The sequence below is a fragment of the Phasianus colchicus genome, chromosome 27 (assembly GCF_987193195.1).
Source record: "Phasianus colchicus chromosome 27, bPhaCol1.hap1.1, whole genome shotgun sequence".
In the NCBI taxonomy this organism is placed as follows: Eukaryota; Metazoa; Chordata; class Aves; order Galliformes; family Phasianidae; genus Phasianus; species Phasianus colchicus.
The window spans coordinates 3,809,539-3,835,001 of record NC_143462.1 but is presented as its reverse complement, the minus strand read 5'-3'; the positions used below and the strand labels follow the sequence as shown (position 1 = coordinate 3,835,001).

General features: G+C 52.2%; 5 protein-coding genes, 1 long non-coding RNA gene and 1 other non-coding gene across 9 annotated transcripts; 3 read left to right on the top strand and 4 right to left on the bottom strand.

Annotated features, from left to right (window-relative positions):
* Nucleotides 1-476: 476 nt before the first annotated feature.
* On the top strand, nucleotides 477-6,418 carry SLC18A1 (solute carrier family 18 member A1). The gene is made up of 15 exons (XM_031602230.2): nucleotides 477-600; nucleotides 848-1,205; nucleotides 1,460-1,518; nucleotides 1,723-1,806; nucleotides 1,889-1,981; nucleotides 2,203-2,292; nucleotides 3,078-3,121; nucleotides 3,213-3,273; nucleotides 3,374-3,469; nucleotides 4,945-5,023; nucleotides 5,103-5,154; nucleotides 5,287-5,350; nucleotides 5,431-5,550; nucleotides 5,724-5,857; nucleotides 6,165-6,418. The coding sequence occupies exons 1-15, from the start codon at nucleotides 477-479 to the stop codon at nucleotides 6,276-6,278; spliced, it is 1,572 nt and encodes a 523-aa protein (XP_031458090.2). The 3' UTR covers nucleotides 6,279-6,418.
* LOC149914818 (uncharacterized) lies at nucleotides 1,064-7,166 on the bottom strand. Its single transcript, XR_016460082.1, has 3 exons — nucleotides 6,635-7,166; nucleotides 4,977-5,840; nucleotides 1,064-3,546 (listed from the first exon to the last, which is right to left on the bottom strand). It is a non-coding gene; the product is annotated as an uncharacterized LOC149914818 (long non-coding RNA).
* A 57-nt stretch (nucleotides 7,167-7,223) lies between these two features.
* Nucleotides 7,224-10,325, top strand: MAK16 (MAK16 homolog). Its single transcript, XM_031602229.2, has 10 exons — nucleotides 7,224-7,306; nucleotides 7,611-7,660; nucleotides 7,733-7,842; nucleotides 7,960-8,024; nucleotides 8,152-8,303; nucleotides 8,631-8,685; nucleotides 8,771-8,845; nucleotides 9,058-9,168; nucleotides 9,388-9,444; nucleotides 9,720-10,325. Exons 1-10 carry the CDS (start codon nucleotides 7,292-7,294, stop codon nucleotides 9,906-9,908), a joined length of 879 nt encoding a protein of 292 aa, XP_031458089.1. The 5' UTR covers nucleotides 7,224-7,291; the 3' UTR covers nucleotides 9,909-10,325.
* Nucleotides 10,294-13,835, bottom strand: TTI2 (TELO2 interacting protein 2). The gene is made up of 7 exons (XM_031602228.2): nucleotides 13,176-13,835; nucleotides 12,644-12,830; nucleotides 12,067-12,159; nucleotides 11,568-11,746; nucleotides 11,339-11,482; nucleotides 10,689-10,851; nucleotides 10,294-10,428 (listed from the first exon to the last, which is right to left on the bottom strand). The coding sequence occupies exons 1-7, from the start codon at nucleotides 13,742-13,744 to the stop codon at nucleotides 10,348-10,350; spliced, it is 1,416 nt and encodes a 471-aa protein (XP_031458088.2). The 5' UTR covers nucleotides 13,745-13,835; the 3' UTR covers nucleotides 10,294-10,347.
* Nucleotides 13,836-14,165: 330 nt separating this feature from the next.
* LOC116234571 (small nucleolar RNA U13) lies at nucleotides 14,166-14,259 on the top strand. The gene has a single exon (XR_004168146.1). It is a non-coding gene; the product is annotated as a small nucleolar RNA U13 (small nucleolar RNA).
* A 206-nt stretch (nucleotides 14,260-14,465) lies between these two features.
* On the bottom strand, nucleotides 14,466-19,910 carry RNF122 (ring finger protein 122). Of its 3 annotated transcripts, none has more exons than XM_031602225.2 (6): nucleotides 19,781-19,910; nucleotides 16,575-16,731; nucleotides 15,712-15,757; nucleotides 15,312-15,353; nucleotides 14,936-15,018; nucleotides 14,466-14,863 (listed from the first exon to the last, which is right to left on the bottom strand). In XM_031602225.2, exons 1-6 carry the CDS (start codon nucleotides 19,803-19,805, stop codon nucleotides 14,749-14,751), a joined length of 468 nt encoding a protein of 155 aa, XP_031458085.1. In that variant the 5' UTR covers nucleotides 19,806-19,910; the 3' UTR covers nucleotides 14,466-14,748. The 3 variants fall into 3 exon arrangements, with proteins under 3 accessions (XP_031458085.1, XP_031458086.1, XP_031458087.2); XM_031602226.2 differs by having other exon boundaries at nucleotides 14,936-15,015; XM_031602227.2 differs by lacking the exon at nucleotides 19,781-19,910 and adding an exon at nucleotides 16,814-17,353.
* Nucleotides 19,911-21,154: 1,244 nt separating this feature from the next.
* Nucleotides 21,155-25,166, bottom strand: DUSP26 (dual specificity phosphatase 26). The gene is made up of 4 exons (XM_031602224.2): nucleotides 25,011-25,166; nucleotides 22,862-23,134; nucleotides 22,356-22,564; nucleotides 21,155-21,917 (listed from the first exon to the last, which is right to left on the bottom strand). Exons 2-4 carry the CDS (start codon nucleotides 23,038-23,040, stop codon nucleotides 21,718-21,720), a joined length of 588 nt encoding a protein of 195 aa, XP_031458084.1. The 5' UTR covers nucleotides 23,041-23,134; nucleotides 25,011-25,166; the 3' UTR covers nucleotides 21,155-21,717.
* Nucleotides 25,167-25,463: the final 297 nt, after the last annotated feature.

Genomic DNA, 25,463 nt, shown 5'->3' with positions numbered 1-25,463 from the left:
GAACAAGTCCCAACCTTAATCCTGTACGTTAGGCTTTAAGTCCTGCATCTTGCTGCGACATTTCTATTAGGTCAAATGAAAAGACATGCAAAGTGAATAAGTTTCCTTTGAGACCCAATTTAATCTCCAAAGAACAAACATGGAATACAAGATGTAGAGATTAGCACAGATAAACTACCAGCTTGATTTATGCTTTGAGTCTTTGAAGGAAGACTGAGATGATGCTTGCAGCAGGGACGTCTCAAGAGAATGGAAAAGGGCTGGGGAGCACTCCATCTCTTGAATGCAGCACTAAACGTGAGCTGGATAAAAGTGTAGTTTTTGAGAGCAAAGCTGGAACTCTCTGCTTCTCAGCTCACATAGGAGATAAGAAAGAAGTCATGAACCTGAGCGAGGTGCTAACCCACAGCATCTTCTCCCAAGGTTGCAGGACATCACTGGCCCTGACAGTGGAGCCAGGGGACCGAGCCCCAGCAATGTCCCCAGCAGCCATCCCCACATCCCAGAGCTGGCTGGCACAGGGCCGGGCATCGCGGAGGCTGGCACTGGTGGTGGTGTTCGTCGCACTGCTGCTGGACAACATGCTGCTGACCGTTGTGGGTAGGGTGTGCACTGCAGGGGTGGCTGCAGAAAGCTGTCAGCACATGCTGGGCACAGGCATGGCAACAGGAGTGGGGATGGGTGCGGGGACAGGGAAGGTAAGAGCAGTGGGGACAGCCATGGGGAAGGATGGGTGAAGGAGCATCCAAGCATCGACACTGAGCTAGCACCATCCAGTTCATATGCATGCTGAGCCATAAAGTCAAGCCAACCAACTGATGAACACTCTCCTTGGCTTTTTTCCCAGTGCCTATCATCCCCACCTTCCTTTATACAATAGAATACGAAGGTGCCAACAGCTCTGCTGCCCCGCATCAACCCGAGTCACCTCCCTCAGCCATCGAAGATCCTCCTTTCTCCCCCATGTCCTCCTATTTTGACACCAGCACCACGATGACCTTGGGCTCCCCCAGCACTACAGGGCTGCAGAAAGGGACCAGCGCCAGGCACCCACAGCATCCCTCCATGAGCTCCCCATCACCCAACGGCTGCCCACAGGATGAGGAATTCCTCACTCAGGAGAACATGCGTGTGGGGCTGCTCTTTGCCTCCAAGGCTCTCGTCCAGCTCCTGGTCAACCCCAGCGTGGGGCTGCTGACCAACAGGTACGTCTGCATTCTACTGCTTTCTAGTCAAGTGGCAAAGATCTGCAGTCACATAATGATGGAATCCGGTGAGACAACAGCAAAGAGGAGAGTGCAAGCACCACAATAGGAATGAGTTTTGCCTTTTTTAAGAGCCTACAAATGGTTTGCAAGCTTGCATTATAAAATAAGCCTCACTTGTGTTCAACATCACATCAGAACATTTCAATACACATAGACATAGCTCTACCAGACATATTTTTTTCTCATTTCAGGATAGGATACCACATTCCCATGTTCATTGGTTTCGTCATCATGTTCCTCTCCACACTCAGTGAGTACCACCCCTGATTTGCCCTTCACATACAGCAGGATGCCCCAAAATGAAAGCAGCAAAGAAGACAACCACCTGCTCTGCCCCCATGCATAAGAAGCTGGGGACAGGGAAGGACTCGGCTGGGCACAAGTGGTTGCTGCTGCACCTTAGCAGGGCTTTAGATGTGCAGTTCTGCTGGGCACTGTGTTTCTCCTCCTGCAGTGTTTGCATTTTCTGGCACCTATACGCTGCTGTTCATCGCTCGTGCTCTACAAGGCATTGGTTCCTCCTTCTCATCAGTTGCAGGTGAGCGTGTTGGGTCACTGCATGCTGTGAAGCCCTATGCCAGCTGGGTTCAGTCATCACCTCGGGTTCTCTCTGCTCCCAGGCTTGGGCATGCTGGCCAGCATCTACACAGATGACTTTGAGAGAGGCAACGCCATGGGCATCGCTCTTGGAGGGTTGGCCTTGGGTGTGCTGAGTAAGGACCTGTGGCTGCCTGGGGCTTTATACCCACAGTATCCCCATGCTTTGCTGCTTGGTGCTGCTGAGCATCCTTGGTTCAGCCCTGGAGTGGGGGGTGGGGGTCTCAGTCTCTGCTCCCCATCCATTTCCAGTGGCTCCACCAATATAGTCCATCATTAGATGTGGGTTTGGGCTAAAGCCAGTTGCTTTAGTGGTGACACAGCCTTTCCCTTGCAGTTGGGGCCCCATTTGGCAGTGTGATGTACGAGTTTGTGGGGAAAGCCTCCCCCTTCCTGGTCCTGGCATTCTTAGCCCTGCTGGATGGAGGTGAGGGGCCACATAGTTAACCCAACCCAAAAGCAAACAACTCACCCAACCATAGACAAAGGACATGGAAAGACAGAAATGCAGCCCATCTCAAGAAGAACTTCTCAGGCCTCTCACAATTAATACAGCATCAGTTACTCTATTATTGCTAAACCATATGCTTCTCACCACCAGACGTGTGACATAGCAATACAAGTAAGAATTAGTCCCTCATTACTTAATGACCCCCTTGATTGCTTTAATGGCTCAAATAGCACATCAGCCAAGCTCTCTGAACAGAATTTCTCTGCAGAAGGCACACGTGGTGCTGCCTGCAGCATCTTCATCATAATACAAAGAAATGGGATGTTGCCAGTGAATGGCAATCCGTACTCTCTCTCTGTAGCTGTGTTACAGATTCAGGCCACGACAGCATTCAGAATTACAGATAGCAGAAACACACATTTTTAGTGGGAAGTATTAAGCTAATTAAATTACAGTCACAGTTACCATCTTTGCCTAGATGTAATGTAAGACATCTTTAATGGAGCATGTAAGAGACTTTGGAAAGTGAAATGTGGGTTCCTTATGCTTGAAGGTTTTTTTTTCATCCCATTCTTTTCCATGTCTCATTTTGGCCATGCCCCATTTGAAATCCCCCAGTTGACAGCTCCCTGGATGATGCCCCAACAGCACAGCTTTGCATTCTTGGGGCTCTGCCAATGATTGATGCCCCCCTGAAGGAAAGCCCACAGGGAAATTTGGCTTGGAGCAATACTAACAGCACTGTTTCCTCCCCCTCCCAGGTTTGCAGCTTTGCATTCTGCAGCCTTCCAAGGTCTCCCCTGAGGTGAGTATGGGCACAATGCTGGGGCAGATGCTTCAGGTGAGGGGTGGCTCAGATCCCCACCTGCAGCTCCCTAAACCCCCATGTCAATCAGAGCACCAGAGGCACACCAGTGCTCACCTTGCTGCGGGATCCCTACGTGCTGGTGGCTGCAGGTAACCTCTGCATTTCCACATTGCCCCATTTCCTTATTTCTATTCAAAACAGCAGCAGGAGAAGCCTTAAACAGACATTTTTCCATTCTCTTCCCACCAGGAGCCCTCTGCTTCTCCAACATGGGGGTGGCCATGCTCGAGCCTACCTTGCCCATCTGGATGATGCAAACCATGTGCTCCCCCAAATGGCAGCTTGGTGGGTGCTTCACTTTGCAGTCCTCACTCCTCAGCAGTAGATTGATGCAGTTTGGTCAGAGCAGGTCTTGCTGTGCACTGCGGGATGGGCAGAATATCTCTAATATCATCTTAAAAGGAAGAAAACGTATTCCCACAGAGTGATGCCAGGCTGTGTGCTGCTCCAATTTCAGCTGGAAATGTCCTTGGTGGTAGCTATACAATGTGCTTTTCACTATTATTGAAAAAATGGTATAGAATCAGTCTCCCTACCACAGCAATAATGGTGGAAGAAAGGCTGAGTAGATCAGTGTCGTGCTGGGCTAAAGTCATGGCAGCCAGCTGGGTTTTGCAGAAGCAGCTCTCAGCAGAACACAGCCATTTAGAGATGGTGTGTGCTAACTACCAGCTGCCTTGAAAATGCGATATGGAGATAGCACTGTCCTATAAAAACAAAAACTAATTGTTCTAAAATCCAGTTGGCAGGGAAATAACCTAGGGGACACCCCAGGCAACACTTAGAACCCAAACTGAATTGCAATCTGGGAGCAGAAGTGCTGAGATAACCCTCCTAATCAAGTTATTCCGTGGTCAGGCAGCAGCATCCGACCCAGTAAGAGCTCAGGATTGATTTGTGTGATTGAACACAGGTGGCTGAAAGTAAGGAAGCACCTCAGGGCACTCAGAGCTGCTCTGGTCACTGTTGAAATCAAAGGGATTTTTGGAGTTACCCAGAAATGGGGAGAGAGCAGTAAGCTGGCAGCAAAAAACCTCCAAGATGCACTGTACCTGAGATCTGGGAGTGGTCAGCATTTAGATATACTTCAACCAAAGCCCTCTACCAAAAAAGCTCTCCTAAACACAAAGAGCTTGGTTATTTGTATACTTTCATTTGCTCACTTCCATAATTCTGAGAAAAATGAATAAATAAAACAGAAGAGCTTGGACTAAACCTGCAGAATTAACAGTGTTCTGTAGCTTTCAATGAGGAGAAAGAAAGTTAAACATAATTTTGCGTGTTTCAACGAGGAAGTTGTCTCAGTGAAATATAGCTGATGTGTTTTATCTGTAGTCAGCAGGAGAGTATATTAAAAATAAACAACTGGTAAATCAGCAAGCAGTTCAAATATTGACTTTTGACTCATAACGATTGCTAAGCTTTACATTCAAGCAGCTATTTTATCCCTCTTTATTTAGCCAAAAGCAGAAGGCAAGGGGAGAAAGATAGACAAGGAAAAAGTGATGACAGGAGAGAAGGATGGGGACAGAAAGCTCTGCAGTTGGCTGCAGCTGTCTCAAATCTGGGTGACTCAGTTTCTCATCCTGCAGAAAGAAAACTCACTTTCTGTGCCTCTCTCTGCCTTCACAGAGGAGCAATGGGGCTGTGACAAAGAGGACAAGGAGAAGCACCATGGGGCCTAGAGACATCCTCAGTGTGTGTGCTGGATCCTTGCATTTGCAGAGGGATTGCACACTCTCTTTTATTCTCTCCTCTAGGGATGGCATTCCTTCCGGCCAGCATATCTTACCTCATTGGCACCAATCTCTTTGGGCTCCTGGCTAACAAAATAGGCCGGTAAGTGAACAGCAGTGGCCTCAGCAAGGATCCTGCTTGCATACACTGAAGGAATCACCTTCTGCTGTCCTCGTTGCAGGTGGCTATGCTCCCTGATCGGCATGGCTGTGGTGGGGATCAGTCTGCTCTGTGTGAGTACTGCAGGGCAGCTCTAAGACCTGCTCAGGGATTACACCACAGATCTGTTTCACAGAACTATGCTGTGCTTCCTCACCTTGAAGCTCTTCTAGCCTCATTCACACCTTCTCTCTTTCCTCTCCAAGGTGCCCCTGGCAAAAAATATTTATGGGTTGATTGGCCCAAATGGCGGGCTTGGCTTTGCCATAGGTAAGTGGTCAGTCTGTACAATTCCCAGCAGTGCCTTGGGAAAAGGTAATACCTCATGATCTCATGCTTGCTCTGAGCAGGAATGGTGGACTCCTCCATGATGCCTATCATGGGTTACCTCGTGGACCTTCGCCACACCTCTGTCTATGGCAATGTCTATGCCATCGCAGATGTTGCCTTCTGCATGGGCTTTGCAATTGGTATGGATCCATGATATTGTTCTCAATGTGCTCCTCCACCCAGTATCCAATGGCAGCAACTGGCACTGACTCTGTAGCATAGCCATTGCAGACTTTAGATCCCCTCCAAAGTGGAAGAGCACCTTTTGCTCCTTTCCTGCCTCCTGAGCCTTTGTTCATATTTAAATGTGCAGGTCCATCAACAGGCGGTGCGATTGTACGAGCTATTGGGTTTCCCTGGCTGATGGTCATCATTGGAGTTACCAACATTGCTTATGCTCCTCTCTGCTGGTTCTTGCGAAGCCCTCCTGCTAAAGAGGAGAAGAGAGTGAGTGTACTTTATTGCCCTAAAGTATAGGAGCTTGATAATCCAGAGAGACACGGAGGGAATTAGGATAAATTAGCCAGGACAACTTGTATTCACAGAATCACAGAATCACAGAATCGTAGGGGTTGGAAGGGACCTCCAGAGATCATCGAGTCCAACCCCCCTGCCAAAGCAGGATCCCTACACCATTTTTCCCTGGGCAAAAATTGTTGGTTGCTTTGGCTTTCTCTAAAGCTAGTAACACTTCCATTTATTATTAAAATTAATGGCCGTTTTTACTAAAACATCACTTCTCTCCTTTATGTAGGCAATTTTAAGCCAGGAATGCCCCATGCAAACCAAAAGCTCCACCGCTCAGAAGCCCCTGCCGGATTTCCCTCTCACAGACAACAGTGATGTGGAGGCAGGAAATGTGGAATAGCAGCAAGGCTGCACGTCCTGCTTGAAGCTATGTTAAGTTCATAGAGCAATGTGTCTCTCAGCACCCAGGAATAACCCGAGACCTGTGGGCACAGGATGGACATGGGCTGTACATTCACCTGTTCTCCTAGCACTCAGTCTACATCAGGGAATGCACTTGGAAGTTCCCTGCCCAACTCTGCCACCCCTTTGCTGGGTGACATCCAGGGAGGTCACTCAAAATCCATCTCAGCTGTAAAAAACATACAATGTAGAGAATGATACCATGCTGTCCTGGGCTGCCAGCCCACGCAATAGGGATAAGACCAACACCTCTCCCACACAAGCTGCATTCATTAATGTCTTTTAAGTGCTTACTGCTTTTGGAAGAAAAGCACCAGAGAAAACCAAAATGAAGTCAGCAGCTTCAGGACATCTCTTCCTCCAGAGTTCTGCTGTAATCCCCAGCACAAAACCTTTCTGTGCCAGCAGGATCCAATAAAGACAGCTCTGTCCTGTTCATGTGCTCCATGCTCACCTGAAGGCAGTTTTCAAAAGTTTGTTGTTGTACAGCTTCTGTGCTTTCTATTTACGTGCTATTCGTGGCTACTTGTAATACCCTTCTACCATTAGTGAAGAACTCTTGAGAAATTCACTTAAATATAAGGCTGAAAGCTTTAAACCTTCAAAACTGCTTCAGTCACTGAGTTCACTTGTGATTACAGTGACAGAGCGTTACCACAGCCGCCTTTAGCTGAGATGAGGTCACGGGATGTCTGTGACCCCAACCTATCGCAACGAGTAGCTTCATTTAATGTCCGTTTTGCAACATCCCAGCCGCCAGCTGAGGGAACCACACCGCGCAGCGATCCCTGCTGCCCTACAACACCCCTCACGCCGCCGCCATGACGGCCCCCCAACTCTCGCGAGACCCTCACAAAAAGTCTCGCGAGACTTACGCGAGACTCTCGCCTCCCGGATGTCCCGCCCCTTCCGGTGATGGCGGCGCTCTAGGCCGCGCGGTTCGGCGCCAGCATGCACTCGGACGACGTGAGTCCGCCTCGCGGTTCGGTTCGATCCACCCGCGCCGCAGCCAATTAGCGGCTACCCTGGGGCTGGATCGGTTGCGTCCGGCTCATACGGTCCCTCCCAGCCGCGGGAAAATAACACGTGGAGGCGCCTGGATCGGGGGGCAGGAGCGTGGCTGGGGCAGGCATAAAGGGGATTTGGTTGTGCTGCATCTTCTCCCTGCAGCATCAGTGTGGGTCCCCTCTGTTACAGCCTTGTATGCTCCAGGGATTGGAGGGGTTACAGGGTCCTAGGGTGCTCGCTGACCTGTGGTTTGTCCCTGCAGATTGTCTGGGACACGCTCGGAAACAAGCAGTTCTGCTCCTACAAGATCAGGTGAGTGTGTGTGGATGTAGGGGCAGCGAGCCCAGGCAATGCGCTGCTCCATCTTACAGCTCTTCCTTCCAGGACCAAAACCCAGAGCTTCTGTCGCAATGAATACAACCTGACTGGGCTGTGCAACCGCTCCTCCTGCCCGTTGGCCAACAGCCAGTACGCAACCATCCGTGAGGAGAAGGGTGAGTGCTGGGGCAGCCTCTGCTCACAGCCCTTGGCCTGTGGGAGCATCCTGGGGGCCTGGCTGTGTGCCCCACTCCACGCTCAGGTCTCAGTGGGGGTGATGTTCTTCTCTATAGGCCGATGTTACCTGTACATGAAGACCATAGAGCGCGCTCCATTTCCCCGTCGGCTGTGGGAGCGGGTGAGTTGATGAGAGCAGACTGCTAACCAAGCACATTCCACCATCATGTACCTACAGGCAGGTGACAGTCGAGCTCCTGCTAAGTGCAGATGCATCCCCTTCACTGAACCCTTCCCCTTTTCCCCAGGTCCTGCTGAGCAAGAACTATGAGAAAGCACTGGAGGAGATAGATGAGAATCTCATCTATTGGCCACGGTTCATCCGACACAAATGCAAGCAGCGGTTCACCAAGATCACCCAGTACCTCATCCGCATTCGGAAGCTGACTCTAAAGAGACAGTAAGTGACACCAAGAGTGATTGTGTTGGTTTGACTTAAAGCTGTCACTCATGCACTGAGCTGCTGCCACAAGCTGTGTGCAGAGCCCTTTCCTGGCTCCACTGCACCTGCAGCATGTGCTGTTTTCTTGCTGGCTTCGGCCAGCTTCTAAATGAACCTGGTTTAAACTGATGTAACAGCATCTTAATATGCATAGATAGATGCACCTAAACTCATTACACCCACATTTCTAATGATGCAGCTGCTGGTTGTTGTTCTGAGCAAGCATTTGCCCATCTGCTACACAAGAGGCTGAAAGGTTCATTAAGCAGCTCTTGTTCTCTGCAGGAGGAAGATCGTTCCATTAAGCAGAAAGATTGAAAGGCGAGAGAAGAGGAGAGAGGTAATGACTCTTGTCATCTCCTGTCTGTTGCTTCTGTTTCTCATGCCTTTGAGAGAACTCACACAGGTCCTTTTTGCTCTCTTAGGAGAAAGCCCTGATTGCTGCTCAGCTGGATAATGCCATTGAGAAGGAATTGCTGGAGAGACTGAAGCAGGATACGGTAAGAATCACTGCCTTCAGAGCACAGCTGTAAAAATGTTTCTACTGCCTCAGTCCTTTCCCAAGATGCTGAGTTCCCTGTTTTTCAGGAATGCCTATTTCAGCCTGGTATGGCATAACTGTACAGGCTTCAGATGGCTCTGCTACCAATGCCTGCTTCCCCCTGGGCTTACAGAAAGTCTTTGTTGTTGTTGTTGTTTTCTTTTTCTTCAGTATGGAGACATTTACAACTTCCCAATTCATGCCTTTGACAAAGCCCTACAGCAGCAGGATGCAGAAAGTGAGAGCGAGTCTGACGTGGAAAAGGAAGATGATGATGATGAGGTAATGTTTTCAACCAGAGCATCACAGCTAACCCTCCCTTGAGGTGCAGCAGCTCTAATTCACTTCCAGACTGAGTGTTCAGTGTTAGTGCCTGGGGACGGGAACAGATCAGGAGAGGTGAATACAGAAAAAAATGGGCAGGTCGTGGCCTTCATGGCTGCTACACTGTGAATTGTGATGGGGTATTTCTTATTCCATTTCTGACTTTGTTTCCTACAGGACAAAGATAAAAGAGAGTTTGTGGAAGCAGATGACAGTGACCTCAGCGACTTTGAGGTAAGCGAAGCAGCAGGTATAAAGTATCAAGCTAAATTGTTTGAAAGTAAGCTCTGTCAGCCTGGGGGCTCTGGTGATGGGATAAGAGCCAGTAAATCACATTTGTGGGATATAATGATGCAGCTGAAGGACTTTGTGGTGTCCACCACAGCCTACTTGCTCTGGCTAGACAGCTGGGAGCCAGGAATTATAAAATGAAATTGGATACACAAGATAATTTTGCAGAAAGTGGAGGCTTAGTTGTAAAGTGTGCTCTGATTCTTTTCCTTCCTCAGGACATGGATAAGTTAGAGACAAGTAGTGAAGAGGAGCAGGAAGATGAGGAAGAAACAGAGAAGAAAGTATCTCGCTCCAAATCTAAGGGGAAAACTCCTTTGAAAGGACCGACCAGAAGAAAACGCCCTTACATTGAAATAGAGTATGAGGAAGAAACAGAGCCAGCCACCAAAACAAAAGTGTCCTGACTCTCCTGAACTTGCATTTTTTGCTGAATGACAACACCAGATGTGTCCATTAGAACTTTCACCACTTTAAAAAGGATTATCAAAAATTGCTTTTTCAATATTGTAGCTTAATTTTTTTTATAAAGGAGATAAGGATTTCTGTCCTGAGACCAGGCAATTGCAGCAAGTCTGTACAACTGTTGTACAAAGTGTAGTTTTAAGAAAACTTCCCCAACTTCCTTACAACCATGTAAGGCTCAGCAAGGACTGCTCCACAAAATAACCTGGACTGGAGACAATGCTGCTTTGTTCTGAAGCTGGAGAAACCTGCATGGGGCTAGGAGAGCACTCAAGCAAGCCTTGTTTGAGGGAGGTATGAGACAAAGGAGGAGAAGGAGAAAGTAACTTAAATAAAAAAAATATTTTACTGTACAAAAAGCAGAATTAACATTGTCGTGCCTCACGTGTTCTCTTGCACTCTCCTGATGCATTCCTGCACACGGTTCTCCTCACAACAGCTGTACACGCCTTCCAGCAGAATCTGAAACAGGAAAAACATCAGCTTCCATTTCCCTGGCACACTGAGATGTATGGTGCAGTCGACTGTGCCCAGATGCCCTTGAGATCAATACAAAGTGTATTATCCATTGCTATATCAGGTCCTCTATCAATTAAGCCAAGTACTAACAGGGTGGGTGCAAATACTGTTGAATTTAAGAAATAAGTGGGCTCTTGCATGCACCATGTTTTTTTTTTAAGGGGGAAGAGCAGAGATAAATTATTACTGGGTCTCCAGCTCACCTTCACTTGTCCTTCAGAGCACCGATCCAGCAGGATGAGGCACTCGGTGGCTCTCTGGAGCAAGGCAGCTCTCACTGGCTCTGGTGTTGAGCCCTGGTCAGTGTGGACATCCCAGATCATCTTCAGCAGGGCTTTGAGCAGCACAGGGAGCCTGCATGGCATTCTGAAAAAGGAAAGAGCGTGCATGTCTTAATATAAAACTTCTTTGTGAGCCAGGCAAAAGCACAGCCTTGCGTTGCAGTTCCAGGCAGAAGTTGTTAGTGGCTATTTACACGTGAATCTGGATTACAGGAAACTAATGCTTCAGTGATGAGGCTGAAGGAAGTTGGCTTTTTCTGAATGCCCACCAGAGGAAAGACACAGGCCCTGAACAGAGGTAACTTGAACAGCAAAGGACTTGCTCCACAACTCTGCCACACAGAGTGCATAGATTTACTTTTTAGGCAAGGTTACGCTTCTAGAGCAGGAAAAAGATAAAGATTTAGCTTTTGGGCAAGGTTTTTCAGGAATGCAGTCATGCTAGTGATTGCACCCTGTGAGAGGTTTCCCTCCAGGTTTCAAGGCCTTTGCCTCAGATAACACTAAATGTGGCTTTGAAAGGGCCAATATCCATTCAGATATGCTTTCTGCAGCATCCTTCACCCCAGTACCTGGGCCAAGCATGCTCTATGGTGCACTGTAGTGTCTCCAGTATTCCCAGTCTGGCTTCTTCCTCAGGGCCATCAGAGACTTCCAGGTAACCCAGGATAACCCTCTCTAGCCTCTTCAGGTGCCGTGCTATCAAGATGCCAAGCCTGTCGACACAGAGCACACACTGAGGAGGGAGATGTATACCAGGGACAAAACAAGGTCCTGCAGGGTTGTGGTTGCTGCTCTCACCTCTGCACAAAGGCAGGCAGGGTTTTGGCATACACCCGCCGCAGCGCGAGCCGATGCTCTGGCTCCATATGGGTCAGAACCAGCTGCAACACCTCATCACAGGGTGAGGTTGGCCTGGGCTGCTGCCGCTGCGCTCTCTCCATGACTGGCAGCAAGTCCAGCAAGCACAGCAGTACTGCCTGGTGCAGGATGGGAAATCTGGGCAGTCTCTTTTGACATAAATTACACACAGTTTCCAGCCCCATACAGCTGCAACCCCAATAGACTTCTACTGCCTGCTTCCCCCCTGGCTGGCCCTCTTCAGCAAGGCTGCCACCATCACATTGTTCCTGAAATCTGCTGAGTTAGTTACTTTGTCCTCTGGACACAAGTATCTGCTGTTAACGACCTGAACTGTGAGCAAACAGGTTCTGCCTCCTTATGCTTTTAGCTCCCTATCCCGCATAGGGCTGATATGCAATACCATAAGGCAGATTTAAATTAAGTTCTGCTATCCTACCTGGATGAGAGGAGCCTCTCGTGAGTAGAGGTGATTGTAAAGGGCATGGTACACAACCTGAGCCCTGTTGAACTGGCACAGATCAGCACCTGGCTGAAAGAGAGTACGCAACATTATTCCCAAGCATCACCTTCAGTGCTCACTTAACCTAATCAGAGAGGAAAGTCTTCACAAACCTAGGCTTTATGAAAACAGCACTCATAACATTAGGAACACTGCTTACAAGAAAGTGGGACCAGGTGCCATTACAAATGCAGCTTGAACCCTGCCATGCACAGGAGCAGCCACTTTCCTTGGCCTCCCCAGCTGCTGCTTTGCAGTTCCACTGACATTAATTTAATACCCTTCCCTGTAAATCATTGTTAGGTTGATACATGCATCATCAGAATTCAAAATATGACAAAGGAAATCTTTGCTTGCTGCAACAGATAGGAGAAATACAAACTTAAAAACAGACACAGCAAGGGGGAAAATTACAAGGTTAACAGAAGAACCAGGAACACAAGTTTGGAAACCTGACAGGCGTCCAACCCACCCTTCCTTCAAACAGCCAGAAGGAGATCCAACTTCCCCTTACCACATTGAGAACGATGTGGTGCAGGCAGTGCACACCCAGAACTTTATTCTCCTCCCGGAAGTCATCTGAGATGAGCAGCGATGCAGGGAGGACGCGCTCCAGGTGCTGGCTGAGCCACGGCCGGGTGATGTGCAGCAGTGTCCAGGAGAAGACGTGCTTGGTGGCCGGGTTGCGCTTCCAGGTGTCTCTAGGAATACAAACAGGAGCCCAGAGAATTGTTGAATAGTTTGAGTCGGAAGTTGCAATAAACTTTTTCCTTATATCAAGCCCAAATCTCCCCTATTTTAGCATGAAACCATTTCCCCTTGTTCTATCACAACAGACCCTACTAAGGAGTCTCTTCCTTTAGATACTGAAAGGCAGCTCTGAACTCTCCCCAGAGCCTCCTCTTCCTGAGCCTGCCCTTACAGGGGGGGCGTTCCATCCCTCGGATCATTTCTGCAGCCCTCCTCATAACATGAGCTCACCCTGCACGAAGTCACACACCAAATCTCCCCACGTTTCCCACCCAGGATCCTCTCCTCCCACTCACTTGCCCAGCCGCGGCCTCAGCAGCCCCATCACCGCCGCGAATCCTCCTTCCTCCTCTTCGTTCCTCCCCCGAAGGAACTCCGCCACCGTCCCGCAGCCCGCGGCCCGCACCAGAGCCACCAGCAGCTCCGTGGCCACCTCGCGGGACCCGGCGCTGGTCCAGGCGCCCTCCTCGATGTGTGTCACCGCCAGCACGTAGATGTGCCCCATCACACGCCGCAGGACCGGCTTCACCGCGGGCCCCAGCGACTCCTCGGCCTTGGCAGCCTCCAGCTTAGCGAGGAGCCGCAGGAACACACCGCCGACATCGGCTGCTCTCTCAGCTGCGACCGTGTAGGCGCCGTCCCCGTCGCGGAGCTCAACCGCGTCCTGCTCGAGCTCCGGGAGGGCCGCGAAGGCGCTCAGCGCGGCCGCCAACTCGCCCAGCGCGGCGGGGCTCCCGGCCCCGAACAGCCACCGCGGCTCCGCGGCTTCCAGCAACGCTCCCAGCTCCGTGATCACACCGGGTCGCTGGGAGAGAAGCTGGCCGAGCTGCCGGAGCACCTGCTCGGCCGGCGGCTGCGGCTCCATGGCACCCCGCAGCCTACGCTGCTCCAAAAGCCCCGCAGCTCCTCACAGCGAACGGCAACTGTCTTCACGCTGCCGTAAACCGCAGCGCTGCCACAAAGCGCGCTGCTGTCGTAAAAACAAATTCCCTGCTGTCGTAAAAACAAATTCCCAGCTGTCGTAAAACCAGACCCCTGCTGTAAATTGCGAAGTGGGCGTGGCGCCGCGCGAATAAATTAGCATAGATAATGAGAAGCCGGTACGGAGGAATCGAGCAGCCCCGAAGACGCGTAGAAAGAGGCGATGAGAGCAGAAGTGAGCTGTGTCCGTAGGCGGAGGCCGAAGGGTGCAAAAGAAAACGGGAGCAACGAAAGAAGGCTGCCTCGCCGTGAGCTAGGGGTGAGGGGCGCAGCAGTAGGGCCGGGCGCGGAGGGGCGGTTCTTTGATCCTTCCGGTTCATAGCGAATGATGAATGGGAGTGGCACGCGGCTGCGTGACGTGTGCGCCCTTGGTTACGACGTGCACAGCCCCTTCTGAGCGCCGGAGGGTCGTGTTCATTTATTAGTGGTTTCACGTCATGGCAGGTTGTGGTTACAGGAACGGTATAGTGAGCTTCTACGTCTGTTTTGGGTTTTACTTGTGAGTGGTGTTTCCCGTTTTCAGGGTATTTTGGGTTCTTAAATGCTGCTATCGCACAGCCCTGGTATTTCCTGTCCTGCCCCAAATACTCAAATTTCAGCCCGAATGACAAACATCCGTTTAATCTGTTTTACATAAACCTGTACACTTCTCCCCCAAAAGGGGGGAGGCTGAGAGTCCGGAGGGCTGGGGTACAGAACGCTCTGAGCAGGGAGCAGCGCTCACAGCTGTGCCCCACGCTCCACCCAGGCTGTCCCTGCAGAGCACATTGGGGTACAAACAAACACCCCCTGAAACAAAGCGACGCACGGTGAGCCAAATCTCGGTTCACGAACCCCAAATCCTTCAGGATTAAGCTTTCATTTTCCTGTGAAAATCGGCTGGGCTGCTCACACCATCTCATCCAGCAGAGTGCCGATGCTGGCGTGGGGCTGGGCTGAACCTGCCATGGGTTTGTTGCACATGGGGCACACGCAGCGCACCTCCAGCCACTTCACCAGGCACCTGCGGAGCAGAGACGTGGGAGGATGTAAATCCCCAGAAGGGAATCCCCCTGCTGCCCACACCTGTACTCACTTTCGGTGGAAGGCGTGCTGGCATGGCAGCACCCCCAGCTCCTCCTTCACCTTGAAGTCCTCCAGACAAACAGCACAGGTCTGCTGCAGGGGGTGAGAAAGGGGTGAGGGTGAGCAAGAATACATGGAACCCAATGTGATATCCCTGCTAAAAATGCTGTGGCTGGGGAAGCCCTGCTGCTGGAGTGCCTCTCCCTGGGTATTCTCAGCCCCATGCTGCTCAAGGAAGGGTTTTCCTTCCTGATTTCCAACCCAGCACTGTTGATTCCAGCCTGGTGCTGGCACATCCCTGTCCAACTCTGTCACCATACAACCCCAGGAGCCCCGGTTCCATGCGAGCCCAAAGGATGGAGTTATGATGAATGCACCATACTCACCCCATGCACATTCAGTCTCCGGGCATCGCCTTTCAAAACCACCTAGGGAAGGAGACAGCAGATGAGTATCAGGAGCAGCTGGGACTGATCCAGTGGTAGGTTTCTAAGAAACAAGCATGGAGCTGGGAAAAGTCCAAGTTGGACAAACAGTGTCCACATGTCCTGCTCATCAACCACCTCAAATGGGGCTCCTGTGGGACAGACCCAGCTCTTAAGCCTCACTGAAATGAGCCAGGCAGGGGCAGGTTGAGCTGGGGACCACAGCCGCATTCCCAACATGTTGGTGGGTAAGCTGGGGACAAGAACCATCACACCCTGCTGCATCCCAACCAGTTGTTCCCACCTCTTACATCGACCCCACATCTCTACGGGCATCTTAGAAAACAGCCATCAGCCTTACCTCCTTGTACCCAAATCTCTCACTCTGTGCCTGGTGCCGCAGTTTGCTAGAGATGGGGAGAAAAAGGCACCGTGAGCTTTACAGCATCCCCGAGAGGAGCATCTGAACAGCATGGATACAGTTCCAGGATGCTCCCCATGTCCCCCTCCCAAAGCCCCTCTCCTGCAGAGCCGGGGGCTCGCTCCACCTGCAGGAATCAGCAGCAGGCAGTGATAAGGGCAGACGGCCCCAATTGTTTGCCTTCGGAAGTCATTCACGGCACAGGAAGCGCCTTATTTCCAGCACTCACCCACTGGCAGCTCCCAGCCCCACCACGACCTTGGCCGAGACAGACAGAGGGGAGAGCTGCTTGCAAAGCAACCCAGCAAAGCACAGGGGGAATGAGACCACTCGCAGCCTTCACTTCTCCCCCGAGCCAGGCACTGAGGTGTGCTCCCACAGCCCCCAGATGGCTGAGGGTTGCAGTGGGGCTGAGGCATCTTGCAGTGAAGGACAGAGCAACTCGAGCCTACAGAAACGCCAGCTGCTGCTGCTGAGTTTAAAAATAGCCCTCCCTGAGCTGGGAGGGGAGTGGAAAGACATCCTTCTCCTGTGCAGCACTGCTCCTTCCCCTGCCCAACACAATGCATTGCTCCGCGTGGTCCCCTGAAAAACAAGAGCCCCTTCCTGCGTTTCCTGCCCTGCTCTGCCGCAGGGGACCAGGGGACTGAGCCTGGCCCCAATCCTTGGGTTACAGCCTTGTCATGAGCAGCTCTTGTGCAGTGGGACAAAGCGATGGGCACAGTGGTCCAGGCACTGCGGATGCTACCGGATGATTAAGGCCCCATCAGAACAGCAATCAGTGCTGCAGGGTTCTGGCTCACCTGATGAAGTAGCAGCAGAAGATGAGGCTGAGCACGAAGACAAAGATGCCGGTGCCAAAAATGACCATGTAAATGTTGAGTGGAAGGTCCTGGAATGTGATGGGGGGCATCGTGCAGGGTTTACTGGTGTAAATCAGCCCCAGACTGCAGGAGCACCCTTTGGGGAGAGAAGAAAACTCAGTATTTAGATTAGAAAAAAGGGGAAGAAGAGGTGAAGAACAGAAGAAGATGAAACTTACCTTCTGCCATGCCATACAGGATATGCCAGGGTAGGAGATCACCTTGCAGCCCAGGGCAGGAGATGTGTGCAGTTCCTGCTCACTCCCATCCGTCCTCTCCCAATGCAGTCCCCAGAGCCTCCCATCCCCTAACAAAAGCCCTGACTCTGTCTCCTGGGCTGGAAATCAGAGATCTCTACAGGGGCAGCACCATTTCTTTTGCCAGCACTGACTGCTGCATCTCTGCAGATGCTGAGCTGCTCACCAGCAGCACCACGATGTGCCCAAGGCAGATCTGAGCACTGCAAAGGATGGGAGGCATTTAGCTCAGGGATGTGCATCAGGTGAGCACCTGGGCTGCAGGAAATGAGGTTTTCCTGCCTACAGAGGGCAGAGCCACTGCTGGCCTTTGCCTCCTGTAATTGCTTGACACAGCCTATGTGCCACACATCTATGGAGCATGAAAGGGAGGATTTGTTTGTTGGCTGCTGTTCTCCCAGCATTCTGCTCTCCAGACCACCAGGTGCAGGAAAAGACAATAGGAAAGATTTTTGTTTTTTTTTGGGGGGGAGGGATTTTTTTTCCCCTGCTGGAAATGATTGCAGGGGGAAAAGAAGAAGAAAAAAAAAAAGAATTAAAAGCACTATCTCAGCTTTTAAAAAAACACCACGGGACAAGTAAATGAGGTAATGCTGTGTGCAGGGCGCTGGGGCACGGGCTGCTCAGCAGTGCTGAGGGATGGAGGAAGGCTCAATTTGAAGGTGACCAAAAGGAGAACAGTTGTGGCAACAATCATGGTTCATGATAGCATGCAGATAAAGCACTGCTTCTTCCACGTGTGTTTGAAACCAAGAGCTGCTCCCAGGACATGTGAAAAGCTCCATTGCCACAAAAGCTACAGCACCAGGAGCAGCCCCAAAACAAGCTGGGAAGCTGAGTCCCATTTGGCCCTTCTTTTGATGGGAATGCAGGCAGAATGGCCCTGCTGGACCCACACCTCAGCACAGGCTGTCCCCACTCTTTGCCACTCACACAGGGATTGGCAGAGCAGTAACACGCAGCAGGGGCACTGATGGGGTAGGAGAGGAGAAGCTGTAACTTACAGCCCTGTACCGAAGGAAGCAGAGAGGAGCAGCTCTGACACGTCCCTGCCAGCCACAACACAGCTGGCAGGGCTAATTTTAGACCCACCAGCTTAGCAAGGCTCATTCCTGCTAAAAAGGCACTCAGAAATTCCCAAGGGCCAGAAGGGAGCACAGCTCCAGGCAATCCCTGACCCGGCTGGGGAGCAGGATGGGTCCTGGAGCAGCAATCCCAGCCAGACCCCCCCGGCTCCTCCACCTCCTCCCATTGGAATTTATTAGCAGGGTGGGCGCTGATTTGGTGCTGGGATTAATTAGCACAGCCCTTTGCCTGACAAAGGCTTTTGTATTTTTAGCTCGAGAGGAACAGAGCAAATCTGGTTTTAATACAGCAAAGGCCCGATGGGCACCAAACCCAAACCAACCCATTCCACCAATGTAAGCCTCCCCAGGGCCAGTTCTGCACCTGAAGGCAGAGGCCTGGAAAGCAGCAGGCAGGAATGGTGACTCTGTCTGTGCAGTGCTTTGTGAGCTGGATGCAGGCATGGGGTTTGTGCTGAGCACAGCTTCTCCCTCACCCCCAATTCTTGTTCAATCAAACAAATGGAAAACTCAGCAGGTCATTAAATAAAACCATTCTTTCCACTCCCACACAAAAGCTATGAGCTTTGCATCACCAAAATTGAATGCAGCTTCCATGTAATTTTTGCTGTGATGCTGCAATGGGCTTCCTGCAAAAGCCTGCCCTGTGCCAACAGCTCACAGCAGGGACAGTGCCCACCAAAGATCAGGGCTGGGGACCACCAAATCCCCCAAAGAACAGCTGAGGAATGGGAGGAAAAGCTATGATGCCAAAGAGGAGCTGCAATTCCAGGCCAGCGCAGCACATACCTTCTGTTATGAAATGTGGAGCACAACTATTTGTGTCGAAAACTTAATTTCTTTGCTGGATATCACGGTTTATTTGCACCAATGGCCCCAATTCTGTGACGGTCCTCAAAAATTATACAAGAAAGCAATTTTGCTGGATACCACTGACTTAAATATTTGTGAGGTCAGGGCTTAAGGCCAAAACGCACACGTCAGATGCTTAAGGCCAGTCCTAAACCCACGTCCTGGCCTTTGCACAAGGGTAGGCTCTGTTCTCAGCGCTGCCCAAAGCCCAAACCGGGGGAAGCTGGGAGAGCTGCGGCCGCTCAGAGCCTCCCAAAGCAAACTCTGTGCCTGGGGCTGCTGTGTTTGCTGCTGAGGAGCACTAATGCAGCCCACGAGGGCAACCCACGGCTGGCATATGGGCAACCTGCCTGCCTGCAGGAGCACTGCTCACCCCAGCTGCACAGCACACGCAGGGCATTGCGTTACAGCAGAGGAAGCCACTGGTTGCATTATATTTAGCTTCAAAGGCTGTAACCCCTCCATAAATTCAAAGAACCCGGCCTTTGTTGCTGAGGCAGAGCTTTGATGGTGGAATTCCCAGCACAGCTTCTCAGCTATTAGTCATAAAAACCAAGCACTTCTCGTTTAAACAGAACTCCCTCGCATGTGCAAACAGTTCCACGTTTCTGCGAGTTTCTTTCAGCCAGGAGCAGAGCGAGGAGCCGCGCCTGGGCTCCGCTAACAGAAGTTTATTCCACAGACACGTGGGAGAAGGATTTGCATTTTGAGCAACACGAGCAAAAGCGCTGCAAGTTTCACCAGCAGCGGGCTGGGAGCTCTGGAAGTGAACCAGAAGCAAAACCGAGGTGACTCTGACCCTGACCCTGACCCTAAACCTGACCCGAAGTCCATGGAGCTCCGGGAGGAGCCAGAAGGCACCGCCCGGGACGCGAAGCAGCCTGGAGCCACCCCAACCCCTCAACCCCATCCCGGTTAGGGCTGCAGCCCCAAATCCCGGTCCCGCTCTCACCGTGGCACCACTGGAACGGGGGCATCCGGGAGCGGCTCCGCGGGGCCGGATCGGCTCCGCCGTGCGTAGCGCCGGGCCATGGCCGGGAGCGGGGCCGGGCCGGGCGGCAGGGATCGGCCCCGGCCCCTCAAACCCCGCCCCGACCCACGGAGCCGCCCTCGGAGCCGCCCCCGGTCTCGGAGCTTCGGGTTCTGCTTGCCCCGAGCCCCGCTCTGCGCCGGGGAGGAGGAGAACCCCGTGCATCCCTGCGGGACGTCCCGCACGGTGGATGGGGCTACTGGGAGATGTCCCAGCCCATGGCAGGAATGGAAACAGAAGGAGTTTTAGGTGCCTTCCAACACAAACCCTTCTGTGATTCTGTGCATCAGCCGTCCGGGGAGCTGTGCTGCAGGCGCTGTGCTCCCAGTGGCTCTCAGGCTTGTGCAGGTGATGCAAAGGAGATTTGGGCATGATCAGACACTTCTAAAATGTAGGAGCATCCCTTGCTGCTCAACGATCTCCCAGCAGAGATGCCTGGGCACTGCCAGCATCCAGCAATGCACAGGACACAGCAATGTACAGCACCCAGCAATGCACAGCACACCCAGCAGTGCACAGCACCCAATAATGCACAGCACCCAGCAATGCACAGCACACCCAGCAATGCACAGCACCCAGCAATGCACAGCACCCAGCAATGCGTAGCACACCCAGCAATGCAAAGCACACCCAGCAATGCACAGCACACACACAGCAATGCACAGCACCCAGCAATGCACAGCACACATAGCAATGCAAAGCACACACAGCAATGCACAGCATCCAGCAATGCACAGCACCCAGCAATGCACAGCACCCAGCAATGTACAGCACCCAGCAATGCACAGCACCCAGCAATTCACAGCACACACAGCAATTCACAGCACACAGCAATGCACAGCACACAGCAATGCACAGCACACACACAAGAATGCATAGCACCCAGCAATGCACAGCACCCAGCAATGCACGGCACACACACAGGAATGCATAGCACCCAGCAATGCACAGCACACACACAAGAATGCATAGCACCCAGCAATGCACAGCACCCAACAATGCACAGAACACCCAGCAATGCACAGAACACCCAGCAATGCACAGCACCCAGCAATGCACAGCACACACACAGCAATGCAAAGCACACCCAGCAATGCACAGCACCCAGCAATGCACAGCACACAGTTTGCCAGTAATTTCACTCTCTGATTCACCCCCTTCTGTCCTGGATTGAGGATCAGGGAGGACTTCTGCCCATCCCAACCCTGAGCACACCAGGGCGATGCTCTTCCACCCATGGCAGATTTGCAGCCTGAACACAAAGTCTGTCTGAAAGCACACGAGGGATGGCCAGACTTCTTCCTTAGCACTGCCTTTATTTGTACAGGTTAACACTAAGCACGGAGGACACCCAAACACTATGACTAAAGGCCTGTTTGCCAAGGACCACACGCCAGACCTAATTCACATTGCTACACAGACCGAAAACAAATGGGAAACGAGACAAGGAACACACACAGCTTCAGTCTCCTGGGAGGGAGGGATGGGACCAGCTTGGCAGATGCATCTGCCACACAGGAGAACCAACCCTTGAAGGCTTCCAGGAGCCAACAGGGGTCCAGAATAACCTGAAACGTGGGGCCATGTCTCTCCAGAGGCATCTCTGAGCGAGCAGGCTGGGAAGGAGGCTATGCATTAGGCCTACCTAAGTGGCAAGATTGCAGGTTGAGGGCCTGTGCTTTACCACTAGGAATAGCTCACATGTCTGGGGACCCCCCTCTGCTAAGGGGGACCGGTTGCATGGAACCCATTAGCTGCCAAGCATCTGCACCAGGAGGAAAGCCCTATCTACCTCTGCCACTCAGTGGTATGGGTTGAGCACTGCACTGCTCCCACCACACAGCCCTTCTCGTCCTCCTTCACGCGCTCCTCTTCAGCCTCAGGGCATTGTCCAGGGCGACCAGCTGGCGCAAGAACCCCCGGTTAGGGATGATACCACGGTGGTCCTTGACCGTCTTTATGGCTTCTACGAGGGGCATGTGGTGACGGATCATGAGGTAGGCGAGGACCAAGGTGGCCGACCTGCTCACCCCGACAGCACAGTGCACAAGGATCCTTCCTGGGGGTAAAACACAGGGGCTGCGTCACAGCAGGGTGAATATCCCAAATACAAAGTTACTGAGGATCCAACTTGGCTGAGTGCATCCTGATGCAGCCTCCAGGGCTGCATGTAGGGCCTCAGCTACACCATGGCTATGATGCACAGTGGTCCCCTCTTTGGCAGAGGGTATGAGAGCAACAGGGTCTCCCAAAACAGTCTGAATAGGAGCAGCCACCGTGCTGAGGTTCTAATATGGCCCATCTCCTCTTTGGAGGAGGTGATCCAGACCAGAAGATGGTTGGACTAGATTGCCTTAGTGATCTTTTCCAACCTTAATGTTTCTATGCTTCTTCAAACATATCAGGTTGGAAGTAGCTTTGTTTCCTAGGATGCCAATCAGCTTTCCACCCACCCTCCCCATTCCCCACTTCTGTCCCAGCGCTCTTTATCACTGACCTTCATTCAGCGCCTGATGGATGAAGTCAGCTGCAGGATAGAAGTAGGGGCTCATGTCAAAGGAGGGGGAGTCGTGGGCCTCGATGCCCAAGTAGCGGATGCCCGTGCCCTCGTAATACTCTGCACCCCCTCTCCATTTGCTGTGCGAGGCGTTGAGGATGTGGGTGATGCGCAGGTGAGCCAGCTCACGCCTGTTGGCTGCTATATCTCTGCAGGGAGGGAGAAACAGTGCAGGAAAGTTCCACGTTAAAGAGAAGTTTTGAATGTCCTGGACAAGCATTTGCATCTGAGAAAGCCAAAGGAGAAGGAAAGATGCTGAACTCAAACTCACAGTGATAGGTAAATCTTGCAGTCCATGGGCACGTGCCTCCACCCACCTGCTTCAGTCCTTCCTCCTTCAACTCATGTCTTCCTCTCCCTCACATTCCCAACTTTCCTCTCCTAGTCTCCTCCGTTTCAAAAGCCATCCCTCATCCCCTCACTTCTCATCCCCTTGTGATACATACTGATCTCCCAGGTAGAGTCCAGGCCAGACCTCATCAGCATGGTTACAGGCTGTCTTCCCTGTGTACAGCAACCGTTCGAGCTCGAAGATGCTGAGGATGGGATGGTGGTTGCGTTCCTCCCGCACACCCCGACTCGGTGACCTGGTGCTGTTCCTGGAGAACCGGGACAGGAAAGCCATTGGAGCTGCTGAGACCCACAAGGCATACCTGTGGGGTCTTGAAGGCCGCAGAGTGGCCTGGAGGTCTCTTCTGCTGCTGCTGCCACCCACGGTCCTGCGATGGAAGCGGTGGAGTTGCTGTTAGAAGGATGGGGAGCTCCAGCTCTATCCCTGCTATAGAGCTGCTGGCCTGAAACAGCCAGACCCAACCTTCCTGCAGAGAAGGCAGTGTACAGGCAGCTATCCAGTGGTTCCCGCTGTGAGACAGCATCACCTACACTCCCTTCCAAGAAGCAATACTGCTGGGGATCACTTTGCAATGCCAGGGCTGGGGAGGGAAGCCAAAGAGGCAGCCAGACTGCAGTCTCCATGGGCTGAGGTTCTGCTCCAGCTCCACAACTTTGGGTTGAAGCCATATTGGCAAGAGATGCTCCATACAGGACCACCTTCCTCCTGAGCTGGCTCGGGGGCTTTGCCTGCCAGCGGGACAAAGCCAGCTCAAGAACTGATGCTGCCAACCTGTGATCAGAAGCAATGAAAGGCGGCCAGCTCTGGGCAAGTCACCAGGATTGGGGAGGAAATGCCCCAAACAGGTGGAGGATTCCATATGGCACCATGCAGAGCCTGGCTCGGGCCCAGGCTGCTGCAGACCAGGCACAAAAGCCTGCAGGGAGGGAGTGTGGGGTTAACCCTTCTGAGCACAGCAGTCCTGCTGCTGCATTTGAACATGAGGACTGGTTTCAGGTGGGAAAGAGTTAAGTGGATGAGAAAGCTCATTTTACAGAGTTGGTCCTCTGGGACACAGCTCCACTCTCAGACCTTTGCATCATGCTGATACATGTCACCCATCTGCAGAAAACCTCCCTGGAGAAGTGGCAGTCCCTGCAGCCAGGCATTAACTCAGAGCTGCCTTCTGCTGCCCAACCAATACAACCCCCCACCATGAGCATGCAATCCCCACACAGTTCCCCTTCTCACCATCTTGCTGCTGCTCTGAGCTGCCTGGAGGACAGAAGGTGTCCCCAGGGCCCTCACTGCAACCCCAGCAGCAGCTTACTGCTGCCCACTTCTCCCAGGGACCCTGGGAGAGGAAGCTGAGTGACATTGGGCTGGAGCAGATCACGTCTCCCTGCTCTGACATTTCGCCCAGGGCATCTGCCAGCAGCCAGCAGCGTGGAAGGGAAAAGCCTCCAGCCATTTCTTGGCAATGTGCGTAGGAGGAAAACACTGCAAGGACATAGGGGAGCTCAGAGGGGGTCCAGAGACCCCTGGGTGTCCTCTTCCTCTCGCCCTGTACCTGGGGTGCTGCACAGAGAGGTCAGTGCTGTCTGCACCCTCGTCCCTGGCACTGCTCCCCAGCTCTGAGCAGGGCTGGATCTTACCCTGACACGTCTCCCCTGCCCTGCCTGATGAATTTTGGACTCCTTCATGCTGGGAATTCAGACTTGGCAAAGCCCACCTGGAAAAGGGATTCAGTGTGGCTGCGTGCCGGGCCCTTAAACCTTGGGTGACCTTGGCTGCAACACAGCCACATGCCACCATAGGCAGCATTAGGAAACAAACAGCAGAGGGGTCTGAAAAAAAACACCACGTCATCATTATTACGAGGCTGTGCTGAGCCAAACACCAGACCCCCTTATTGCTGCAAAACCAGCAGTCCATACCTATGGGGGGGGGATGCAGTTCTAACCTCAGGCCCAGAGCTGGCTTCCAGCATCCCACCCCCAGCACGCTGCTGTGCCTGAATTGCTGCAGGGGAAGAGAAACTGCCCCACGTCCAAGTACTCAAAACAGACCCCACCTTCCCCCCATAGGCACCCCTACACCGGAGGCTCACAGCCCACTCTGCCCCACGGCTCGGAGCCCCTCTGCTTGTCATGCCACGCTCAGAGGGAGGGGAGCAGCAGGAGAGCTGCCTGGAGCAGAGCACGCTCCGGGAGACAGACAGACAGACACGCAGGAGGGAGGAGACGCCCACCCTGTTACTCTACCTTGGTGAGGGCTGAGATGTCTCTGCTCCAAACGTTTGGTGTGCTCAGATCCAGTCGGCCATGTCTTCCTGCTGCTGCCGCCGCTGCTGTGGAAAGGCTGATGTATGAACATCTATTTTAAGGCATGACATGTCCAGAGGCAGGTTTGTTTATATCATGCTGTGCATGGATGGATAAGGGAGGAATGAGGGAGACGGACACAAACGCTGGCTCCCGTACAGGCATGCACACACCCGCACATAAATGCCCATTACTACGCAGACAAAAACAACAGCAATAATAGCAGCTTTGCTCTCACTCCTCCTCCAGCAAACCAAAGCCCCGGGTAGACAGAAAAGGGGAAAGGAAAGCTCTGATGCAATGGTGCTGGTGGCATGGTTAGCACCACCGTACCTCTGCAGCTGTCTCTGGAGGATGCTCTGTCATTTATTTGTGATAATTGACCCTGATGAT